The sequence below is a fragment of the Cuculus canorus genome, chromosome 1 (genome assembly GCF_017976375.1).
Source record: "Cuculus canorus isolate bCucCan1 chromosome 1, bCucCan1.pri, whole genome shotgun sequence".
Taxonomy (NCBI): domain Eukaryota; kingdom Metazoa; phylum Chordata; class Aves; order Cuculiformes; family Cuculidae; genus Cuculus; species Cuculus canorus.
Window position 1 is genome coordinate 153,041,296 of NC_071401.1, and position 23,014 is coordinate 153,064,309.

Sequence of the window (23,014 nt, forward strand, 5' to 3'; positions counted from 1 at the left end):
GGAGGAGAAAGCTATTCAGTTGAACACAAAAGCTGGTACCAAGAAGGTGTCAAGTGTCTATAAGCAAGGACAGAGGGCACAACAATGCCTTTTGACAGCAGTGTGTTGCTGTTCTCTTACAGTGTTTTGACTGCAACCTTGATTTGCAATTTCAGCAAGATGCCTTATCTCAGTCAGCACTCACCTTGCATCATACTCCTGTAGGCTGTGTCTGTGATGGCGTAGATATGAGGGGGCATCTCATGTCTCTTTTTGCCTTTGTACATCTCCACTATTTCTTCTGAGTATATGGGCAGGTTCTTGTACGGATTGATTACCACACAGAACAGGCCTGAGTAGGTCTGGAAAGAGAACGCCCCAGCAAATAAAGACAGGAATTAAAAACGTTGTATACTTGCACATTTTAACAGTATGTTACTTGGAAAAAACAAACCAACCAACCAGTCTTATTTTGAAGTGCTTCTTCCAGTGATGCCATGTGGTATGCTTCCCACTAAGCAATATTAGAATTTAAGCAACAGCTAAAGTCATATCAGCTTGACTAGCACTCAACTTTTCCAAGTATGCACAGTGCATCAACTGACACATTAGTCACTCTGATATCAAACTGGCCTGCTCCCCACCTAATTAACAATTCACTGGGAATGGCTTTTCTTCCTTTCAGAGTTCGAGTCAGGTGTCCATTTCATTATATAGGTGGGTCCTCAGACACTAGGAATATTTTACTATCTTCTGCCTTATGTTTGCCTTAGATTTGTCCAGTAATCGATCAGCTAAAATGTAATAAAAGATCAAGCCAAATAGTTTCTAAAAGAAAAAAAAAAAGACTAGTGTACTCCATAGAGATTTTCAAGACCACTGGACTAGGCTGAATTCAATGGTGACCCTGCCCTGAACAAGAAGTTGGACTACATGGCCTCCCAAAGACTCTTCCAGCCTGAACATTTTATGGTTTATAGTGTAATGAGTATAACTAGAACTAGATTCAATACTGTGAGGTCATTAATGTAGCATAGTTCTGACCAAGTCATATAGAAAATAATTCTAAAGTATCTCATGCTCAAAGAGTCAGCAGCGTTTGCCAAAGTCTACTTCTAATTCATCTTAAACACTTTATTCATTCATCTTCATAAGCAAATCTCAACTTCTCAACTGTTTTCCACCAATTTAAATTCTACAGTTCTAATGGAAGACAACTCTCAACATACTTCCGGTGAAAACATTAACCCTCTTCAAAGAGACAAAAAAATCTTTGAGATCTGAATATCTAAAAAAAACCACTAACAAACATTTTACTTGCAAAGGGAAAAGGAGGAGCAGAGGCTTCTTAGGTATTTCCTTCATACTCTAAGAATAGCACTCCAAGCTTAGAGCTACCATAGTTCCCTGTCAATTTCAGAGGCAGCTGTTTGAAACACCTGGATAGGAACAGCTTTCTACAGCATCTCTTAGTGCTACCAGAAGAGTACCATTTGGTAGTTCGTATTTCTTATTTCTATTGCTATAATCTCTTCTGTCCTTTGCTCAGTGAAGAGTGCTTAGGAGTGTTAAAGAGTTCTCCGCAATGAGTGAAGAGAGTACTTAACCAGATTTAGCCTCTTTAGCTAGATAAAGGTAAGGATTAAACTACAGTGATCAGAGGGTGAAAACAGCATCTGCTGCACAATTTATGGTCTTATACCCAAATTTTCTACATGCTGGCTTAACATTAAGTAATCAGCCCGCTCACATGCAGCGGATTCAGATACACCTATGTCCCCTAGAAAGCAAAATTTTTATAGGTATATAAGGTTCCTTTTCCATACCCCAGAATAAACGAGCAGGAAATGCGTCCAGACTTTTTTTAATATATGAGGAATATTTGAATAGTTTACAGAAAATAGTACATCTCTTACCAAAGTGGGGGACCGAAAGTTGGCTAAAAGCCTTTCAGTGTAGACTTCTAGAGTTCCAGGAAGCTAAGCTTCAGTGAGACATTCTAGTTAGGCTAGGTTTGAGGTAGTGCTTGAAATGAACAATTTAAGGAGTTTGCAGAAACCAACTTGGCAATCCTAGTTCTTCTTGCCTTGGCCTTAGTTTTTCATCATGTCAGACAGTACTTGCACTGCACAGAATGGCAGCTGAAAGACTGGGTCATGCTTTCCTGACCTTCTGACTACACTAGTGGAAGACAAAATAGGACCAAGAGGTAGAAAGGAGTCGACTCAAGAGTAGCATTTTCAGAGTACATCTTATACCAGCAGAAATAACTGCCATTGGTGTTAACAGAACTGTTAGAAGAGAAATTGGAGGCTGACATTTTATCAGAGTTCCGTAAAACAAGTAAACAAAAACGCTGTAGGCTGCCAGTTCAGCTGTCTGTAATAGCAACCATCTTGCCTCAAGTCCCAGGGCATGTAGCAGTTAAAAGATGCCCTGTGTAGTCCCTGTTCCCCCCTGCAACAAAACTAACTCATGCCAGAGAGAACCTACTCTCCTTTGAAGATGTTAATAAAGCTAAATGCCTCTTTGCTGCTTTTGGAAGACTAGGGGTGAGAACAAAAGAAAAGTGGTAGCAAGTACTGTGGTGATATTTCCCAAGGAATGAAAAGTTTTCTTGTCTGTATTTGTGTGATTTTTATGGCCATGCTCACTGACAAATTAGAATTGTCGCTTTTTAAGTAGGAATAGTGTAATGAAGCAGTCATACGGATGAGAGCAGCGGTTTAGAAAACGGAAGACATTCATTTCAATTACAGTGCTAAAGACATGAAGCAGGTATGCAGGAAAGAAGCCGTTACCTTCTTCCAGCATTCTGGTTGCCACGAGAAATACCAAAGGGAAATTTCCTTGCAGTATAATGATCTCAGACAGATGTGTGAAGTGATGTTTTTGTCTAATATGGAAAAGTAACTAATCATGGCTGGGAGAAGCAACTTAGCGAGAACACTATGTCACTACTGCTGGTCAAGCACACTGAGAGAGCTTTATATAAGTAGCAAGTTGAATGCCACTGAGCAGAAGCTGCCAGCCCTACCACAAAGAAGACAAGAGTTATCTTCATCTTATTAAAGTACAAGTAAAGACTTATCTGCATAAATCCTTGAACTGAACCCAAGGCTCCAATTGAAAGGCTAATCTATTACAAGCAGAGCTAGCTTTGAAATCTGTACTTTGTTTCAGACATTACTATCTCAAAATAGAATTCTGGTGCTATCTTTCACTAAATATTTCAAGTGACACAAGGGCCAAACTGGAACTAGTTTCATTTTTCTAACCGATAAACTAGCTCTAAAGAGCTGAAAGCACTGTTTGCAGCATGGCACAAATCTGACAGCATCAGAAAGTTTACTTGCCAGCAACTGTTACCTTCAGTGAAATAACCAGAACACACAAGGTTGAGTTTTGAGTTTCATATTGAATACAAACAAGGTAGTTCACGTAAGCAACACAGAAGCTGAAAATGATCTTCTGATAAAGCATTCCAAATAGAAAGAGTTAACATGAAAGCCAGTCTGTTATCAGAAGTCATCTCAGTGAAGAATCAATCGGCACATGGGAACAACAAATTGCTCTCAGAGTCAAATTATTGGTTCTTGAAATGTCTGACACTCCCTGCTCAAAGTTTGTCTGCACCAGCCTCAAGATTTCACCCTTCCTTTTATAGGATGGGTAGACCAAAAAATAAAGTTAAAAGAGAAAAGGAAAAAGCCACAAAACCACGCAGCCCTACTGGCTAAGAAGAGAGAAAGGACAAGAGCAGAACTAAATAATGATCTTTCCAAAGATATTTATGCTAGAGATACATTGCATTTATTCTCTTTCTTCAAGAGGATTAATGATCAACTAACAGCCAATGAAAGTATTTTAAGCCTTCACATTAATCCCTTGATTTGCTGAGAACTGCTGACAGGTGAGACCAGCCCATTTCACAACTGCACAGAAACACAGTTCTGGCAAGACTGAGATTCTCTAATAGAGCATTACTACACTAGGTTTACTTGGGTGAAGGGTGTGGGGTTTTTTTATGCTTCTTACAGTCCAATTACAAGTTTATTACAGTCTCAGACTACATCTGAAGTCTCAGAGGCTATCCTGCAAAATATGTCAAACAGCCAATTGCATAGCATGCAAACTTTGAGAGGCTGTGGAATTATTTTCAACAATGTGTTACATAACCTAGCAATGTTTCCTATTATAAAGTGTTACATGTGATCTTGCACATCCTATTTCATCTCAATACCAAGATTCTTCCCTCCGATAACAGATTTTGACCAACAGTCAAAGGAGTTTTTGAATAGACAAAATAACTAACTGCCTCAACATCCAACCATATTAGGTGTCAAAAATTTTGACATCAGAAGGTGGGAATTAGAGTAAATTTATATCGGCTTTGCATCCTTCAGATATTAATTTCTGCGACAGTTGTGTATATGCCTTCATGTCACTTCAGAAGAGCGTCAGTCTCAGCATTAGCCAGAGATAAGAGTTTCTAGCCTGTGTTCATGCTCCTTAATTTAGGAGGCAACAGTTAATAATAAAGGTTTCTATCCAAAAGGGATAGCTAGTGTGAACTCCCATTACGTGGTGTCTTAGATACCACCAATCCCTGTTAGGGCAGAAAACGTCATCACTAGCTTACTACATAAGATGACTATGTGAAAGACTATACCCCTTTAGCTACGATGGAGTAGTAAGCACTCAAAAAAACCCCAAAACTATACAGATGGATATTGCAGGGAGTTTTTACTTATGTAGTCAAGACAGGCAGCTTTTGGGTTTTGGCAGCATAAAAAGTAATAGTGGGGGAAATCTAAGACAGACTTTCTTCAAGGACTGTATTAACATATATGTATACATATAAAATGTATTAAATAAATTTAGTTTTACATTAGCGTTGAGTTTAAGCATTCTTTGTACACCTGCAGAGTATTAATAATGTAGAGGTTATCATGACCAGCAATTTGCTGGTTAAACATGAAGACAAAAACCAGAAAGGAACTGAAGAACCAGGTCAAGAACTTCCATATTCTCCTTCCCCACCTTTCCATGTTCACTGTTTTTTGGCATTCAGTGAAGTAGTTGCTGCATGCTTCATTGGGTATGGCCGCTGGTCCCATAAATGGTATTTTTGTCATTCCCAAAGCAATAAGAAGCAGGAGTCTCTGCTCTTGTCCATTTTGGGGTGGAACAAAAACGAAATATTTCCTATGTGTAAGCATATGGAGGCACATACAAGCCTTCTCTAGCAAGACACTCCAAGATACTGAATTTTGGTAATACAAAAAGCTTGGCATTAACATTCTTTCCCATTGAAGCTTCAGACACTGGAAAAAGCAGTACAGATGTAAGGTATATTAGGACTGTATTTTTTTTATTATTTGGTTCAGTTCCGATCAGACTCTGTTTACTGCTTTCCAACTGCTCTCACTTCTTGCTAAAAGAAAGTTAAACGGCATTCAAAACATCCTGCAAACGAAGACATTAAAATGTTAAAGACAGATTTACCACTGCATTCCTTGAAAGTTTCAACACTAACTAGAGGGGGATTGACATAGTTCAGTGAAAAAATTTTAAGTAGAGAGAAGAAGCTAAGTCACATGAGAGCTGTGTACAGGGGCAATGAAAGATTAACACACACATCTTAGAAGCACAGTGACCACAAAAAGTTCACATATTGTGTGATCAAGAACTCTTACTCCAACAGACAAGATTACTTACATAGATCAGTCCAGAGTAGTATCGCTCCTTCAGGTTGTGAAGCACAGAAGCCTCATTCAGGCATGTCAGCTCTGCCATATCTTCCACTTTAGAGAATTTGGGGGGGTTCATCTTCTGGATGTCATCCTTATTTACTTTCACTTTCTTCCCATTTTCTGCCAATTCCACGATGGCCTCATCTCCTACTTCTTCCTTCAGGCTAGCAGCCTCAAACCCATTCTTCTCTGAAGGAACCCATACCAGCTTCTTAGCTGCCCAGTCAGCCTGAGTCAGGGGGTTATTAATGATGTTTTTGTCCACATACAGGTACTTATCTGCATCTCTTTGCGACATTGTGTTTTATAATTCGGGGCCTACAAAAAGAGAAGAAAACAAAAAGATATTTTTAAAGCCTGAAGTTTGCTTCACAAATTCCTAGAGGTAGACAGGCACATGCAAAGTACTCAGTCTCTGGTCATCAGAGCATGCCTCTCCGTCCTTTAGTTTCATGTTAGTAAGCACTGGTAAGTTGTCAGACTTCCAATAAGGTCAAGGCTTTGCTTGCCAAGAGGATGAAAAAAAACAAACTAGCAAGCAGTTAAAAAAAACTTACAACAAAACACTGACCGTTAAGCATTTGGAAGTCATGATTTGGCAGAAAAGAGAAAGCACATTAAAGTGGCAAGCACCAAAGAATCAGTAAGATGTGCTAATACCCACAGCATCAGATACTATGTCAATAACATTCAGGTCAAGATTAGCCCTTCACTGTTGTAGTTGGTAGAGATATTAGCTCAGAAATATTATCATAAATGTTTAATCAACGGTTTTACTTCCTATCTCCTCTTTGTGATAAGCTGCGGATCAAATACTATAACTTCTTAGAAACTGTTGAGACTGGTATATGGCACACATAAGATGCACTTTGCTTCTCAAAATCATCATTGATAATTTGAAGACACCAGTTAAGACTGACATTAGATATTTTCCACCACCAGCTCAGTAGCAACATCCAGCCCAACAGTTTGTATCTTTTACCCTAGGCAATGCAAAGTACATCCAAGACAGTAACAGAACAAACCTGCGGTCGGGAAATTTTACAGGCCAAAATCCTCTACTGGGGTTCTACAAAGCTGTCCTTGGGTAGAGGAGTGTAACACATCTATCAAGAGGGAGATTTAGGCAACATGCTCAGAAAATGGCACCTCTTAGTATTTCATCAAAAACCAGAACAGAGAACTACCGCCAGAGATTTTCCAGTTTATAAGGCAGCAATTTTATTGGTGCCATTCGGAATTCCTTTCAATCAGAAGAAAGGACTGCATGCGTCAAGGCTCATTAACCATGTAACAGCCGCCTCTTTACAAGGTCCCATAAACATTACTTCTTGGATCCTTCCTCACAATGATACCAGTGTCCTCAATGTATGTTTTTCATAACTTGGTTAGAAGTTAGAGCTCCTTACTACTAAAAGAACAGGAAATGAAAATATCAATACTCATGTTGTGGAAGGCTGTCAGGATCTACAGGGATAACTTTTCTGCAGAACATATCTATATTTACAAATCAGCCCACAAAACAAATAGGTGAATTCTGACTGGAGATACAGCAGACAAAAAGGTATTGAGACCAGGACAGAAGCAGTTCAACTCTCGAAATATGCATGAGAGCAACAATAGATGTTGAGTCCCAGCATTAGCAAGCAGTCAATGAAGCCAGAAAAACATCAGCTATAATAATGATGGGCACAAATGCCCACACCAGTCATTTGTAAGCACGCAGAGAAATTCCTTTCAACAAATGTACCACTGTAGGTGGTATGCAACTTTGTGCCAGAAACTGTATGGATAGCTGTATATTCATGGTCAAAAATTCTTCAGCAAACAAAGAGAAAATTAGTCTATAAATAATCATTTCCTTTAGCCTGAGTTTAAAGTCTTTGTCTTAAGCCTTACAGGATATGCCAAGCAGCTATCCCACACTTCACCTCATCTTTCTTTCCCCACAGGGTCACTGACACTTCCACCTCAGTGGTGATTCTCAGAGCAACTCCTTCTCCCTGGCTTTTCAGGTTTTTATTGAAAATCAAGATTTTAATGGGAAAAGGATGACAAGATGTGTTGCAGAAATAAGTTGTAGCGTCACGAGGCTGCCATGAAAAGTCTGAGCTGTCAAGAGAGCTCCAAGCCCAAACTACACAGTTAGCCTGACGGAGTATGTAGGAAATTGAGAAGACTAACAATTGAACAAAAGATATTGAGACTCTGTGACACTGAAGAACATCATCTGCGGGTTGTGGTCAAAGAGTTAAGAAAAGGGACTGGAGGGAACGGGGGTGAGGAATGAAATAAATATTCAATTGTGTTCAGAGTTGTATCAGGTTTGGCAAGACAACAGCTGTGCTCTACACTCCATTACACAGTTTCCTGCCTATGCAACTCCCAGAATCTAACCAGTTGCCTTTTTTGGCCATAATCAGGCAGGACAGAGGCAGTGTGCTTCAGCTAAACTCAGTTTCATCATTTCCTGAGGAATCCTGAGTAACCAGCCATCTGAAGCATCCCACACTACACTGAAACACATTCCTCATATTTCTTACTGTTAGCACACATGCATTCAGTACACCTTGGAGATTTATTCTGGGATAAAGAATAACTCTTTTTGGACAATGAAGACATAAGACCACAAGAAACCTTTCAAGGGGTATCCCCAGACAGTTCTAGATCTGAAGAGAACTAAGGAAAGAAGGTAACTGGAGAGGTTAATCAAATTCCTCTCAGAAGGAGAACCCTGAATTATTTCACATACAGCAAGACTGCATTCTTCAGGCAGTAAGAAATCATTCTACAACATCTATGCCTTTTTATTTCTAGGACTGAAAACAGCTTTCCCAGTAAGTGGAGAAATAGCCTAACAGGGCTATTCTAAAATCTCACTAAACACTAAGTTTATGTCAGTGCTACCAAACAGTGAGAGGATTCAAAGACTGACTGCACTTCAAACTTCGAACAGACTTGAAAATTGAGCTATTGCACAGCAACAAACATTATTTTCTTACTATCATCACCTCAAATCAGTTTTCATTTGCTCCAGAAGAGAATCACCATGTACTAGAACTAAAAAAAAAGGGGAGGATCACGCTGAGATAACATGGTATTAGTGCTATTCTCGAGGCTGACTTCTAACCCACAGGGCCTCTAAACTAGCAATACCACAAACCAACCATTAATTTGCCTTCTCCACAAGAACAGTACCAGAGGAATCAGATTCAGCAAGTTCCATCTCATGGGCTCCAAAACCCATCTTCCTAACACAGCCTGTATTTTACTGGACATTTTAAAAACCCCTTCAGTCGTCAAGGAAGTAAAGCCCAGTGAGCTCTTGCAGCCTTATGCCGACTTGCAACAAATGCAAATCAATGCCATTTTAGGAACAAATTAGGAAGCAATTTGTTTGCTCAGGAGTTCACATTTTGGGTGTAGATAATTATGTGGGGCAAGGACATTTATCTTTACATGGCTATTGTGCAACTGGCAGACAAGAATACCATTAACAATATTTCCTTTGATGCAACACCAGTCTATAGGTAAGAAGACCAAAAAATAAAGAAGGAAAACAGACCGTCCTTGTTTTGACTTTAAATGCCTCCTTCCTAGTATTGTTTCAAAAAATGAAATGCTACAGTTGCTTCCCTGTTAACCCCCTGTGCTCCCTTATCCTGGTTTGTAGCAATCTGAGGCACAGGCTGGTCAAATGTTGCTTGTTTTCCATTATTTTAGCTGCCAAAAGATATTCTTTGGACAGGTAATTAACTACATAGTTGCCATACAGTTACAAAAGGAGGCAAAACAATCTCTACAGTCATGAATAGGACAAGACCAAAACAATAATACATAGTCCAACCTTAAAAAAAACAAATTTCAAGAACCCTTTATATACATATTTCCCTGCAGATTCTTTTGAGATGAACAAATTAAACACTGGCTTAATTTTAAGATGCCATGCATTCCCTTTGAACTAGGCAGAATTACCCCAAACCCTCATTTGAATACAGTCATAAGGACAGAAGTTTGCCTTAGCCTCCTACAATGCCGTAGCCTTAAGGCTTGAATTATGAGACACTTCACACACTCCTCTCCTTAAAGTATCAAGAGCTTCCCCAAAACCTGGAAACAAACACCTTGCTTGACTTGGAAAAGTCTAAAAGCTGCTTCTGCTATAAGGTCCCTTCCTTTGGATTACAGGGTTTTGCAACTGCTAAAAGCATAGAACATTATCTGCTTGCAATGTGATTTTCCAGAACTATTTGTACTATCTCCCCTCCAATGTTTACTCTCTCGTCAGCAGCCACAGAATTGTTTATGGGACTGAGCCATGCTCAATAAGATGAGCTTGGGCTATGCTAAACTATCATGGTAACGGCTAAAGTAGAAATAGAATCAATATATTCAGAAGAGCATTAAAGATGACAGTTGAAGCATCAGACTTACTAATAAGTATTAGAGCACTAGGCTAGGCAAGCAAAGCACTTCTTATTTGAGCTATCCAAACTGCCATTCAAGTAGGCATTGCCACACTTTTTGTTTTAGGCTTCAGCCTCATTATTAGAAAGGATGTGTTAATACACTAGAATAGACAACTTTAATCACAAACCATTCCCCTGCTTTACTGAATCATGAGAAGTTTGCGAAATACTGAGCTACAGAGAACATAAAACAGCCAGATAAGTGTACTGCATATTTCTGATTCAGATCACCATCCCAGAACTTTGCAATAAGACAGAGCCTGCATGAGAAGGGACACATGTAGGTAATTACCAGAAGTCTTATACTTCATAGCCATCAGCAAGGCACCATTTCTGTGATTTCACATGAAATGATCCCCCCTATAATAGTTTGTCTAGTGGCCTTTATCCTAGCAGTGCAAGAGGAACTATTCTAAAGATCAGGGTGACAAAAAGCATGAAATAGCAAACACCTATAGACTAAAACCAGTTAATTCCCTTTGTTTATACAGTTCACACCTTAAAAGTATTCCAGGAACACGGTTCTCATGCCATTTTCCAAACTTGCTTACCTTTAGAATGTTGTGCGAGAACAGCATACAAGACAAAAACCCATTCACAGAGCAAAAGGAATGTACACCACTTCCACAGACAAGACTTCTACACTAGAAAATTACACCACTACTGTTCTCTTACAGTCCCATTTCAGTTACTACTAAATTGTCCTCACTGAAGAGACTTGATTCTCTGGTAATGTACAGCATTTAAAAAGTAACCTGACTTTGAGAAGAAGCTAATGATTCAACTGAGTTTGGTCAGTACATTCATATGATGGGAATCCTTGTTAAGTGTACAATCCGAACACTAATACTTGCATTATTTTTGCAAACTCAGCTATTTCACTTTCCCCTGACAGCTGAATACAGTTCATCAAATCACCACAGTTGAATTAAGCGCAGCAAGAAAGCACAGTATGTAGAGTTTGGTGGTCAGACTGCCTACAGTGTCCATGAACTGACAAGATGAAAAAACAAAACCTAACTTATCATAAAAACCTCCCTACGATTCCCTTGTATTCACTAAGAAACTGTTCAGACTTCACCTGCTTAGGACATACGAGGCTTACACTCACAGCTCTAGCTGCCAGGATATCTATGGGAAAGAAAACTGCGAAGTTTGCTAGTACAAACTGCTCCAATTGTAAGAAAAAAATGAAGTCTGAACTTCATTGTGGGGGGGGTGGGGAGGAGGGGGGAGAAAAGAAGGCGAAAAGCTGGCAGGAAGCTGAACTGATGGATCGGTTATATCTCTTTGTTTCAAAAGTTCAGTATACTGTGACACATCAGTGCCTGATGCTTCAAACTGAACAAGAATCATCAGTTATCCCACTAGAGAACACAATATCGGGCAAGTACATGAGTTTGCAATTAATACTCCCTCACAAACAGCCTCCTGAGCTGAAGGCATTCAGCTACACTTGCCCATCTTGTTCAGAAGGCTGCACTGCCACGCAGACACATTTCTAGTTTAGCTTTATTTGGGATTCATAATGACTGCTATTAGGCTTACTGTAGTTCACTGCTTTCCTCTCTAGTCACAGTCTGATGCACACAATACATTGTTGAAAGATTTATTTCACAACTGGAATGCAGTTCGCTGGCAATTACTGTTGCATATTCTGTTTGACTGTAGTGCTGCCCAGACTTGCCAGCTACCATTGTTTATTACCGTAAGTTAAACTCAAGGTACAGCAACTAAAGTGCCTTCTCTGTATGCACAGGGCTCCAAGAATCAAGAAGAAAGAATCCAGTTACCCAAGGCACAAATGACACCTGTATTACACAAAAGTGATTTACTGACCAGGCCACACGTAAGACAGAAGAAAGTAGTTGAAAGGAAGTCTGTATGTTCCAGGTGGCCAAAGGTACTTGGCACATATCCTCACAACAACAACCACAGAATAAAAGGTTCTCAGTTTCTGTGGTGTCCAGCCCCCTTTACCAGCTGTCAAGCACCACTTTCTGGTATGTGTGAAGCACCACTTGCATCTTCGACTGTAACAGCTGACACAGGAGGTTTGGTCTGTGAAGTCAGGACTTTCCATGGCAAATTGCAAAGGTCACAAAGCCATTTACAAGTAGGACACTGTCCTTACCTGCCACCAAGTAGTCACCTTTCATCTCCAGGAGGTTCAAATGAAAGGCAAGACTGAGAGAACAGAAGCTACAAGCACAGACCATGCATATGTAACATAAATAATTGCCAATCCGAAGAGGCCAGTTTTGGGCACCAAATCCAGGACAGGGCGGGCTTCACCACGGGGTACGCAAACCCAGAAATAACCTTGGGCAACCACACTGCATACTGTAAAGATATTAACCACTGTAGGTTATGTGCAAACATGGCCAGGCATAGCTTCCCTAATGCTAGGGAGGGTATGCTTACCTCTATTTTAATTGCACCTTCCCAGTTGAGTGAGACACAAAGACATTACCATGTACATGGCACCAATAAAGTTAATCAGTTCTATGAAGCCTGTGCACATTGTTTAAGCACACCAAACACTGGTTTAGGGAGGGGGAGGGTAGCCTTCTGTTGATTTCAAGTCCGGTCTTTAGCATGACAAAGCTAGGCTGGCTGCCACCCAACCCCATTCACTTTGAATAAATATTCAAAGTTTACAATCCTGCATAATGCACTTTCTGCAACTGTTGTTTCTCATTAGTGCGTGTACAGTACATGCCTTCTCAGCAGAGGAGAGAATTCCTCTTCCAGAGACAGTGTGCCCACAAGGAAAACATTCCAGGGGGAGAACACATTCTTTGTGACCACTCAGCAAAGTAATCCCACTTAAGGAGACAGCTGTAGTTCAGAAAACTACAGCCCATCCCTGCTGTTCATCCTGACTTGTTTTCAGGAGGCATAATGGACTGCAAAAGTTCTGATCAGGCATGCAGAATTCCCTAGGGACATTGCATGAGACAGGGAGGAAGAGTTTGGAAAGTTTCAGTCTGTCCTCGTTTATCTCAGGGTCACTTTTCATCCCTTCTCTAATATTCTGATTTAAAGCTAAAAAGATATGTGCCAAGAACTCTCTGGAGCACTGAAGTGTAAGGCAGCTCTTGCAATATGCAGTTATATATCAATTAGCACCTTTCACCATCTTTGCCAACTCCAGGTTTCATTTCACTGCAAGAGGGAACAAGGAATAAAACAATTATACCTAAATACAGAGAAAAAAAAAACAGTTCTATTTTACTCGCTTAGACAGATATATTTAGCACGTATGTGGCTATGATAAAGTCATCTTACAGGCGCAATTATTCTTGCTTATGTTAACTGAGAACTTGCTTTGATCTCATCATCAGCAATACTAATTTTCTTCCGGCTCATATTGGAAAGAACCAAGAGTCAGTGCAAATATGTCGGCAAACCATTGTAAAAAAAAAAAAAAAAAAAAAGGCTATTTTTCTATTTCAGCAGGGAACTGCATTTCTCTGGGCCCTTACAACTTAATCTATTGTGCCAAACTATGACTGCGTACAATAGCCTTCTGCTGTATCTCATATTTTTATTCCTGTTTCAAGTAGTTCTGCTTTACCATTAACAGCAGCTATGGGGGTGGCAGGCAAAAACTGTCAGAGAAGTCTACCACCTTTACAAGGTCCAAGTTTGATTCTGAACTCCTCTAGCAACGCATAGGGATTCATCAAGGGGACCCACCTCTGTTTATGAAGGCGATCTTGGAGGTGAGGGGCAGGAGAAGAATGACAGCAACTCTTACACTGAAGGAAAAGCTACACAACCTTAAGCGCTAGGATATATAAGGCGGCCACACTGAAAACAACTTCCTAGACCATAAATATTAAGCTCAAGATGGTCTGAAAAAACTTTGAAACATTCTGATTGCAACATTTCCCCATTGCATTCAAGGTCACATACAGCTTCGTGGCTCCTTACTTGGCTATCCATTATAACCAATGTTCTGGAGAAACTCCTCAGTGCAGCAGAGCGCACAAGGAACACTTGCCTGGTCTGTACACCTTAGCCTCACGCTCATTTTCCGCTCATTAGTTTGTTCCTTTCCTGACCTATGCTGTCTTCCCTAAATGACAAAAATGTCAGTCTCCAAAAAGGAACATCATTAGGCATCTCTTATTTTAGAATTTACCCAACCATGCCCTCCTGTCTGTATCTCCTGAAGGCTTGTGTATTAAAGAAGAAAGGACTCATCTTTCAATCTGAAATGAGTAAAACCAAGGGCACTTGAAGCTGGAAACTAGTCTGAACTGTTACAATCATGGCTATATGGCACATAGCATTTCCTCTATTCTGGTACAAGAAATTTTAAAAAAAAAAAAAAAAAGGAAAATTAGAGAAACTTATCCACTTCTGACAGGAGACTGACAATCCATGACACTCCATGGTCCCAATAACACAAGGCAAATATAATTTGTAAGGATAAAAAAAAACAACATGAGGGAATACTGACCATGGAGTAACAAAACCATTTCATGTGTTTCCACCATAGTTTACAACATTTTCCACAATCACACACATTACAGTGTGACCAGAGAAGTTGTGGATGCCCCACTCCTGAAAGTGTTTGAGGCCAGGTTGGATAAGGTTTTGAACAACCTGACCCAGTGGGGCTGTCCCTGCCCATTGCACAGGGGGCTGGAACTGGATGATCTTTAAGGCCCCTTCCAACCTAACCCATTCCACAATTCTATGCTATTCTCCTCATCTACATGAGCAAGAGCTGAACCACTGCCGCAGGTGTACTTTTTCCTGATAGAATTAGTATAATACAGTGTGGCAATATTTCTCAGTTAAATCCACATCAAGTTTTTAGAGCATTAAAAGAGCTAAAATCTAATTGTTCTGCCCATTCGGAAGAAACTTAGAATTTGCCATATAAAAAGATTAACTCCGACTGTGTGGAGGAAGAAGATAAACGGACTGTGCCCATGTATACGCCAGGGCTATGCAGACAATATGTAGATACCTTATTTTTAGGAGTTACACCAGTTTGTTTAATAAATGGCAATTCCTTTTTTAAAGAAAAATTATGACTAATACATCTTCCTCATCACATTCCTGTGTTCTCATTTTACATTTCCCATCATATACTGCATTAAATTGCAGGCTCAAGTTCATCTACACAAAACTTTGACTTGGGAAGGGCCATTAAAACAATTCAGAATAATTTGCTGTGTAATGAAAGGTCAAAGACTTCAGTATCTGCTATAAACATTTATACTGCAATTTAAGCCAGACAATAAAAGCTAAGTGAACTGGTTTAAGTCATAAACCCTAAGCCACAGTTTAAAGAACTTTTGTGCCTGTAGAGAAATCTGATTTTGTATTTATGCTTCTCTACAACGGAAAATTCCCTTTGTCAGTACATGGGCACTTCCACTTGAAACACAACAGTTTCAAGGATTCAATTTTTTAATTATTGTAATCTGCCATATACCTCTATCCATAATTCCGTATCCATTTAGTTAAACAGTTCTGTAAAGTCTGAATACATTCAACTTGATGTCAAAAAGAGAGAAAAAAACATCTCTATCTCTCAACAACAGAAAGGCATTTGAACAACAACTATGAACAATAAAATATATTAAGTGGTAGTCTACTAAAACAATAAAATTCCATTGACAAAAAAAAAGTTCTTCTTGCATGACAAGTAAAAAGTAACGAAAACTGTTTCCTAGACAGTTATCTGCAACCAGCAACTTAGGAATTAAATTGCCTGTTTCTGGATACCTTCATCACAAATCCACCCCTTCTGATCTGTTCCACTCCTTGAACACAGTTAAAACCACAGTCAACCACCCCCAAGAAACGAAGAGTAAAAAAAAGACCAAAGAAAAATGACAATACCTTCTCCTACGCTTTAGATTACAAATGACATGGCCAAAACGGAAGCCAGAGACTATTTTTCCTCATCTACATAAAAAGCCCTGTCAAAAGTCAATTTACATCATGGGCCAACTAGTTCCAAGTACTTAGCCAGGAACTTTCTCATCCAGTTCATTGGTCTGACTTCAGATTTACATTGAGTATTTGTCACCAACTTCTTACATTAGTTCAAATATACCCAAGTCCTACAACAGACTATCAATCTAAGAAAAAGAAACACTATCAACAAAAATTAATTTGTACTCATACTTTTCTCAAAGTAATTGATTTTATCGATTCAGAGTACAGCAAGACTAGAATCTCTTGCGCTAAATGGCAAGCAGACCTAGAGTGAACCAGTCCCTGCCAAAAAGTTTACTGACTGAAAATTTATTTACAAACTGATACAGCACTTTTTTAAGCCACATTTGAAGAAAAAGACAGAAGCCACTGAAATTAAAGTTTTTTATTAAAATTTTGCAGTGGCTTGTGTCAGTGTTTCCTTTTATTTTCCTGGATATTAAAATTAACTTGGATATTTAAATTAGGTGCATCAGTAAAACAAGCTGGCTTGAGCATTAGCCACAATCAATTTTAACCAAAGTCAAATCTACGGCATCTTGAAGGTTGACTAAGAGAGTCTAAATTCAAGTAAACTAGTGAAGTCTTGACCTTAAGAGAAAAACACAGGTGAAGGTACCCTCACCACTGCAAACCATAAAAAGGGAAGTAAACTATTACAAGAGCATGCTTAAAATCTGAAGAATTTAAACAGGAAGCTGCCCAAGAGAAAAAAAAAATTCTGACTGCACAGGACTGTCAAAGTCAAGCTGTAAAATTTCTCTAAGCCTCTTTTCTTACAAGTTTGAATGCCTACTTTGCTTTCATTCTAATCAGAACTCCAGTTCTGTGTTGAGGCATATATCACAATAGATTTCCTGCCGAGACTCATTAAAATGGTAGTTCTTGATGAATAGAAGTATTCATCAGTTAAGGAGAGTTTATGATCCAGACTTCCAAGTTAGATTTCCCTCAGCATATATTAGTTGTTAGCTTGAGTTTACTGGAATCACTGATCCATGTGGTTTTATTTACTGCTCTCAGTAGAGTCAGCACACATGCGTTAAGAGAAACTTAAATTTCTAGTCATGAAGACAACCAGAATCCAAACCCTGTGTACAAAACTCTAGAGGCATAAATTTCATTAAGAGGTCATGGAGTCAAACCACAGTATGCAGAGTTATATTTCATTATATTTCTCTGCATCCAACAGCAATACATTTGTAATACTTCTTATGGAAGTAATCTGCAGTGGACAAGTATGCTAGATCAATTTTACAGTTTCCACTTTGCTGTGTTTAAAAAGGACATGCCTTAACAGTACTAGCTCCTAAAGTATCATAGAACAAAATCAATGCCACTTCCATCACTGGAAAACTGTAGACACTATTATTTCTGTAGACTTCTTAGGATGCTCTGAAAGGCAACGTATTGTGCTGAACAGTAACAAGCCAAAAGGCCACTAACTGAAGACCGGGACTGGTCTATTATGCTGAACATGACTGGTTTGGAGTGAGGTCAGGTGATGTTAAATCACTACAGTAGCCTGGGATTGTGAGACGAATCGGTGTTGAGATTATTACTTCAAGCATTCGGAACAAGTTCCCACAGCCACTAGAAAAAAAAAAAAAAGTGAAGCGGATAAACCATAATTAAGATGAACTTGTAAATTGATGCATTTCATTTAGTTGGACAACACCCATTTGCATTAGCTTCCAGGGCAGAAGCTGCATTTGTGTTTTTGTTTCATCATACCCTATTTAAATTGGGTTGCTAGTTTCCATTTCTTTCTACACTAGGAAACTCAATTAGAACCATGGTGTGCTTAGACTGAGAAGAAATTTAAGGTACAAGGTCACCAAGCCACCATTAAGCTAGAGCAATTGCCAGCACAAACAATGCTGCTGTAGGCAATCTTATGCTATTACAATTTTGTTCCAACCCACGGAAGACTTAATGTCAAGCACACTATTTCTCTACTTAACATGCAAACAGCTGTGCCTCAATTATAAATTAAGAAAACAAAGACAAACAAGATATTTATAAAAGAAATCAAAGATGAAAACGGATGTTAGAGGGCACCAAGCATATTATTGAGTCAAACAAACAAAACTGTATTAAATCACTCACTTAGGATTAAAGTTTTGAACACCTTTTAGCAGATGCAGGCACTAACTCTGGGCCTCTAAAATACATTTTAGTCATCAGTTAGCTTCAGCACATTACCCAACAGCCTGTAGTTACCACGCAAGAGAGCAGATGTAGTACACAGGGGTGTGGATGAGAGAACCTTAACTTTGACTTCCCCTTTCGGTAAACCTTGCATTAACCACATGGGTTCCTGTGCCTCCAGTGGGTCCACTTGTAATATTACCCTATTATAGTTGCACTGGTTCATAAGTGACATAAATCTAGGCAAGACACAAGTTTAGGGGCAAAAGCAGGAGATTCAGCAGAATCACCTCAGAAATAACGATACCTGTCGACACGTGCCCTGTCCCATCTGTTTGCTATCCCACAGATTAACAGAATAAAACCTGAATTTTGGGGCAGAGACAGACTACTTTAATCTCCCAGTACAACTGAAGTGTTTGTTCATGGAGTTAGCAGCCATGCTGATATACATACACTCTCTTGGACCTCCATGTGAACAGACTATGTGAACAGTCTGCAAGAGGACCAACTTGTGAATTATTAGTTATTATAAACAGTACATTTATTTTTAAATACTTGCCAAGATAATAATGTTTCAAGTATCCAAAAGAGTTTGTTGCAGTGGTAAATGTAACTCTCGGCATTTGCAGCAGAAAATTTTGCAGTGCCAAGTACTGCTGCAAATAAATTTAAGCACTTGTGGCATTTGACTGCAGTGCAGTTTTCAACTCATCTTTTGAGTATTACAGCTACCACCCGCTACACAGTTTGAATACTCTCCAACATTTTCCATAATACCAAAACAACACGCTGAACAATACAGATTATTTCAGCCTCCTAAGTGAGAAATCCTTTTAGTCTCTTTACAACTTACAACAATTTTATTCTTCTTTTTTAAACTATTATTTTTACTCACTCAGTAGTGATTCACTTAAGACTATGGTGCAGCTCTCATTCGACACCCATTCTTCTGGGACAGACAGAACCTGACCATTCAGTCTTCCTGTTCATACAGAAACAGCCACATGCTGCCTGGCAGAGTGAAATTTGACGTCAAAGTCTCTTCTCCTAAGAACTTCCAAAATCAGATCCGCTATGCAAGTCAAGCAACCAAGACATAACACCGTATTACAAAAGGAACTACATAATTCACCGGCTTGGTGCTGCTCATAGGCACTTGGAGGTTCCAGGTGAGTAAATATGAGAAGTTCAGACCCTCATTTCCATCCAGCACCAGCAACTTTGCAGCTACCTTAGAGTTACTGAAAATTTGGCTTGTTCACCTCCAGACAGACAGTGCATACACTATAAACAAGAGCAACAAATAAAGCTATCAAGAAGGATAACAAGTCAATTTAAATGGCTCCACCGACATAGAGCTTCATGGAACCGTTGCGCGATTTCGCTCTAGTTATTTTTACAAGGTCAGATTAGCAGCACAATCTCATGTTTATACAGTTGTGGCAATTGTGGTTAACAACTTCAAAACTGTTTTGTGCTAAAAGCAACCCTATTTACATTTATCAATTGCATCCCCCTCATTACAACTTTCCAGTTAACAAAAATATTTGCTTATCTCATATAAACTTTGAGAGAACGCACTACAGTTGCAGACAGTGCAACTATGAGTCAATACATATCTGCACCATGATTTGCCATTTTTACTGGAATGCCATGGATAAGTGATCTTAGTCACATTGTTACCTAGTGACTAATTTCAAAACCATCTTTACACAAGCAGTAACTGTTTAACACCATTACAACTACTGTATCTAGCATTATAGACAGGAGATGTATACCACAGTTAAGGATGTATAATTTACTCTTTCAAGCCATAGTTCAACAGCTTCTATGCAAATGAACTTATATTTCTTTATAGTGTAGGGCAGATGCACAGAAATCAGTCTGCAGGCCAAAGTCCATCTACTACAATATCTCCACAAGCTGAAGAACACATTTCTTACGCATTACTTGAAAGATTACTCTGTTAAGGACAGCCCCGCTCACACAGAAAAAAAGCTTAGGTTCATAGTCCACTCTGACAGAGTGCAGCCCAGAACATCATAGAATATCCTGAGTTGGAAGGGACCCACAAAGATCATCTTGTCCAACTCCTGATCACGACACAGGATACAGAAGAAAAACCTGTGGAAGAAGGAAGATGAAAAGCACAAACAGTGTTTTAAGAGGAAAAACAGAAGAAGGAAAGGAACTACAAAGAGGCGAAAAAAGGGAATTTAACAGCCACTGCATGAAGAGCTTCCAAATCAACACAATACACTTCTGAAAAATTCCACTTTATTACGAGAAACACAGTACTGCTTTAAAACCCATCCCACTCTGTATTTAAGCAAATTAAGAACACTCCTTATTGAACCTACTGGGTACACACCACCCCGGGGAGATATGAAACTTGCTATTTTCCACACTTCCAAGAGACAGGTTGGTAATCATATCACTAAAACCTGGAAAACTTTTTCTCCTTGGTTGGAAGTGATGCCTGAAAGCACGAGCCATCTGTAAAGAGTTTTTTTCACTGCAAGCTTCATCTTGCCCTGTCACTCCCTCCTCCTTCTCTGCTGCTTCACCGTTCAGACCAAACCGAACGAGGAAGTCGAGATCTGAGGGCGGAAGCCAAGCCCATTGCAATGTCTGCAGGAGGATTGTCAGCCTCTGACTCAGGCTGCAGCCCTGACAGCTGCCAAACGGCCCCATTTTCCCCTGCCCGTTACTTCCAAAGGATGGACACTGAAAAGAAGAGATCGGGGAAGGCGTTGGGGGAAAAGAAATGCACTGGAGGGAGGGGAGAAAGGACGGTCCGGTGGAAAAGAGCGGGAATAACGCCACCCCACCTCCGAGAAAACCAGGGAACAGGGCGTGGAGGGAGGAGAGAGGCAACTCCCTGGGCATAAGGCAACCGGGTGGCGCGGCGGCACGGGCACCGCTGGGGGAGAAGGGGACACAGGAAGAAGGGAGGGCGAGGAAGAAGAGGAAAAAGGAGAAGAGGTCGAGGGAGGAGAATGAGGGGGTCGGAGACGAGGAAGAAAAAGGGGAGACGGGGACGAGGAAGAAGAAGAGAGGGTCGAGGAAGAAGAAGAAGAAGGGGGGTCGAGGAAGAAGAAGAAGAGGAAGGGGGGTCGAGGAAGAAGAAGAAGAAGGGGGGTCGAGGAAGAAGAAGGGGGGACGAGGAAGAAGAAGGGGGGACGAGGAAGAAGAAGGGGGGACGAGGAAGAAGAAGGGGGACGAGGAAGAAGAAGGGGAGACGAGGACGAGGAAGAAGAAGGGGGGAAGGGGAAGAGGGAGGACAGGGAGCACCCAGGTGGGCGCCGCGGGGCAGCGGGAGAGCGGCACCGTCTCGCCCGGCGGGACAAAGAGGCGCGAAACCTGCGAGAGGGGAGGGGGGAAAGGACAAACCGGGGCCACTCGCGCCCACCACAGCGGCTTCACCTGAGCCCGGCTTCGGCGGAGGGAGCGAGAGAGGAAGGGAATCGCCGCGCCGGCGGCTGCGCTCCTCGCGGCGAGAGAGAGGAGTCCTCACGCTGCCGGCTCCTCCCGCAGGCACCGCGACCGCCTCCCGCGCACCGGCACTGCCAGGCGCCCGCCGGGAGGAGCCCCGCCCCGCCGGCCAATGGCAGCGCGGGGCGAGGAGAACTGACAGCCCGACCCCGCCCCAGCCCCGCCCCGCCGGCCAATGGCAGCGCGGGATGCGGCGAATCGATGGTAACGCCCCGCCCCCGCCGCTCCTCCAGCCAATAGCAGAGCGGGATGCGCAAAACTGACAGCCTGATCCCGCCCCCGCAGACCCCGCCGGCCAATGGCAGCACGGGATGAGGCGACTCGAGAATAATGCCCCGCCCCCTCCCCGCCGGCCAATGGCAGCGCCGCCTCGCCTCGCCCCGCCCTCTCGCTAGCCAATGGCAGCGCCGGCTTTGGAGAGTGACTGCCACCGCCACCAATAGGATCCGGCCGCAGCGCGGAGGGGAGCGGCGTGAGGAAGCAGCGAGCGGCTGAGGAAGGGGCTGGGTGGCGGCGTGGAGTCCCGCCCCGAGGCCGCTGCGAGGAGGGGGAGCCGGGGTCAGCCTCCGGGGCCGGGCGTTCTGCTGGGACCGTGCTGAGAGCCGTAGAGTCAGAGAATGGTTTGCGTGGGAAGGGACCTTAAAGATCATGCAGTTCCAACCCCCTGCGATGGTCAGGGACATCCCACTAGACCAGGCTGGCCAAGGCCCCATCCAACGTGGTCTTGAACAGCTCCAGGAATGGGGCATCCACAGCTTCCCTGGGCAACTTGTGCCAGTGCCTCACCACTCTCATTGTGAAAAAAATTCTTCCTAATGTCTAGTCTAAATCTTCTCCCATCCAATTTAAAGCCATTCCTCTTATTCCTATCACTCCATGGCCTTGTAGAAAGTCCCTCCCCAGCTTTCATTTAAATCCCCCTCTGGTACTGGAAGGTTGCTATAAGATCTCCTCAGAGCCTTCTCTTCTCCAGGCTGAACAACACTGACTCTCTCAGCCTGTCCTCATATGGGAGCTGCTCCAGCCCTCTGATCATCCTTGTAGCCCTCCTCTGGACCCCCTACTACAGTTCCATATCCTTCCTATGTTAAAGATTCCAGAACTAGACACAATACTCCAGACAAGGTCTCACAAGACAGTGGAGCAGAGGGGCAGAATCGCCTCCCTCAATCTGCTGGCCATGCCTCTTTTGAT

The 23,014-nt window shown here is 41.4% G+C and overlaps 1 protein-coding gene across 1 annotated transcript in view; it reads right to left on the reverse strand.

Annotated features, from left to right (window-relative positions):
- The window catches only part of MYH9 (myosin heavy chain 9), a 71,790-nt gene extending 49,880 nt beyond the window's left edge, over positions 1 to 21,910 (reverse strand). The window contains exons 1-3 of the mRNA XM_054058106.1: positions 21,752 to 21,910; positions 5,701 to 6,053; positions 185 to 341 (exon numbers count right to left, since the gene is read on the reverse strand). Coding sequence (XP_053914081.1) covers positions 185 to 341; positions 5,701 to 6,033 — 490 coding nt within the window. The 5' untranslated portion in view covers positions 6,034 to 6,053; positions 21,752 to 21,910. The remainder of the gene's footprint in view (positions 1 to 184; positions 342 to 5,700; positions 6,054 to 21,751) is intronic.
- Positions 21,911 to 23,014: the final 1,104 nt, after the last annotated feature.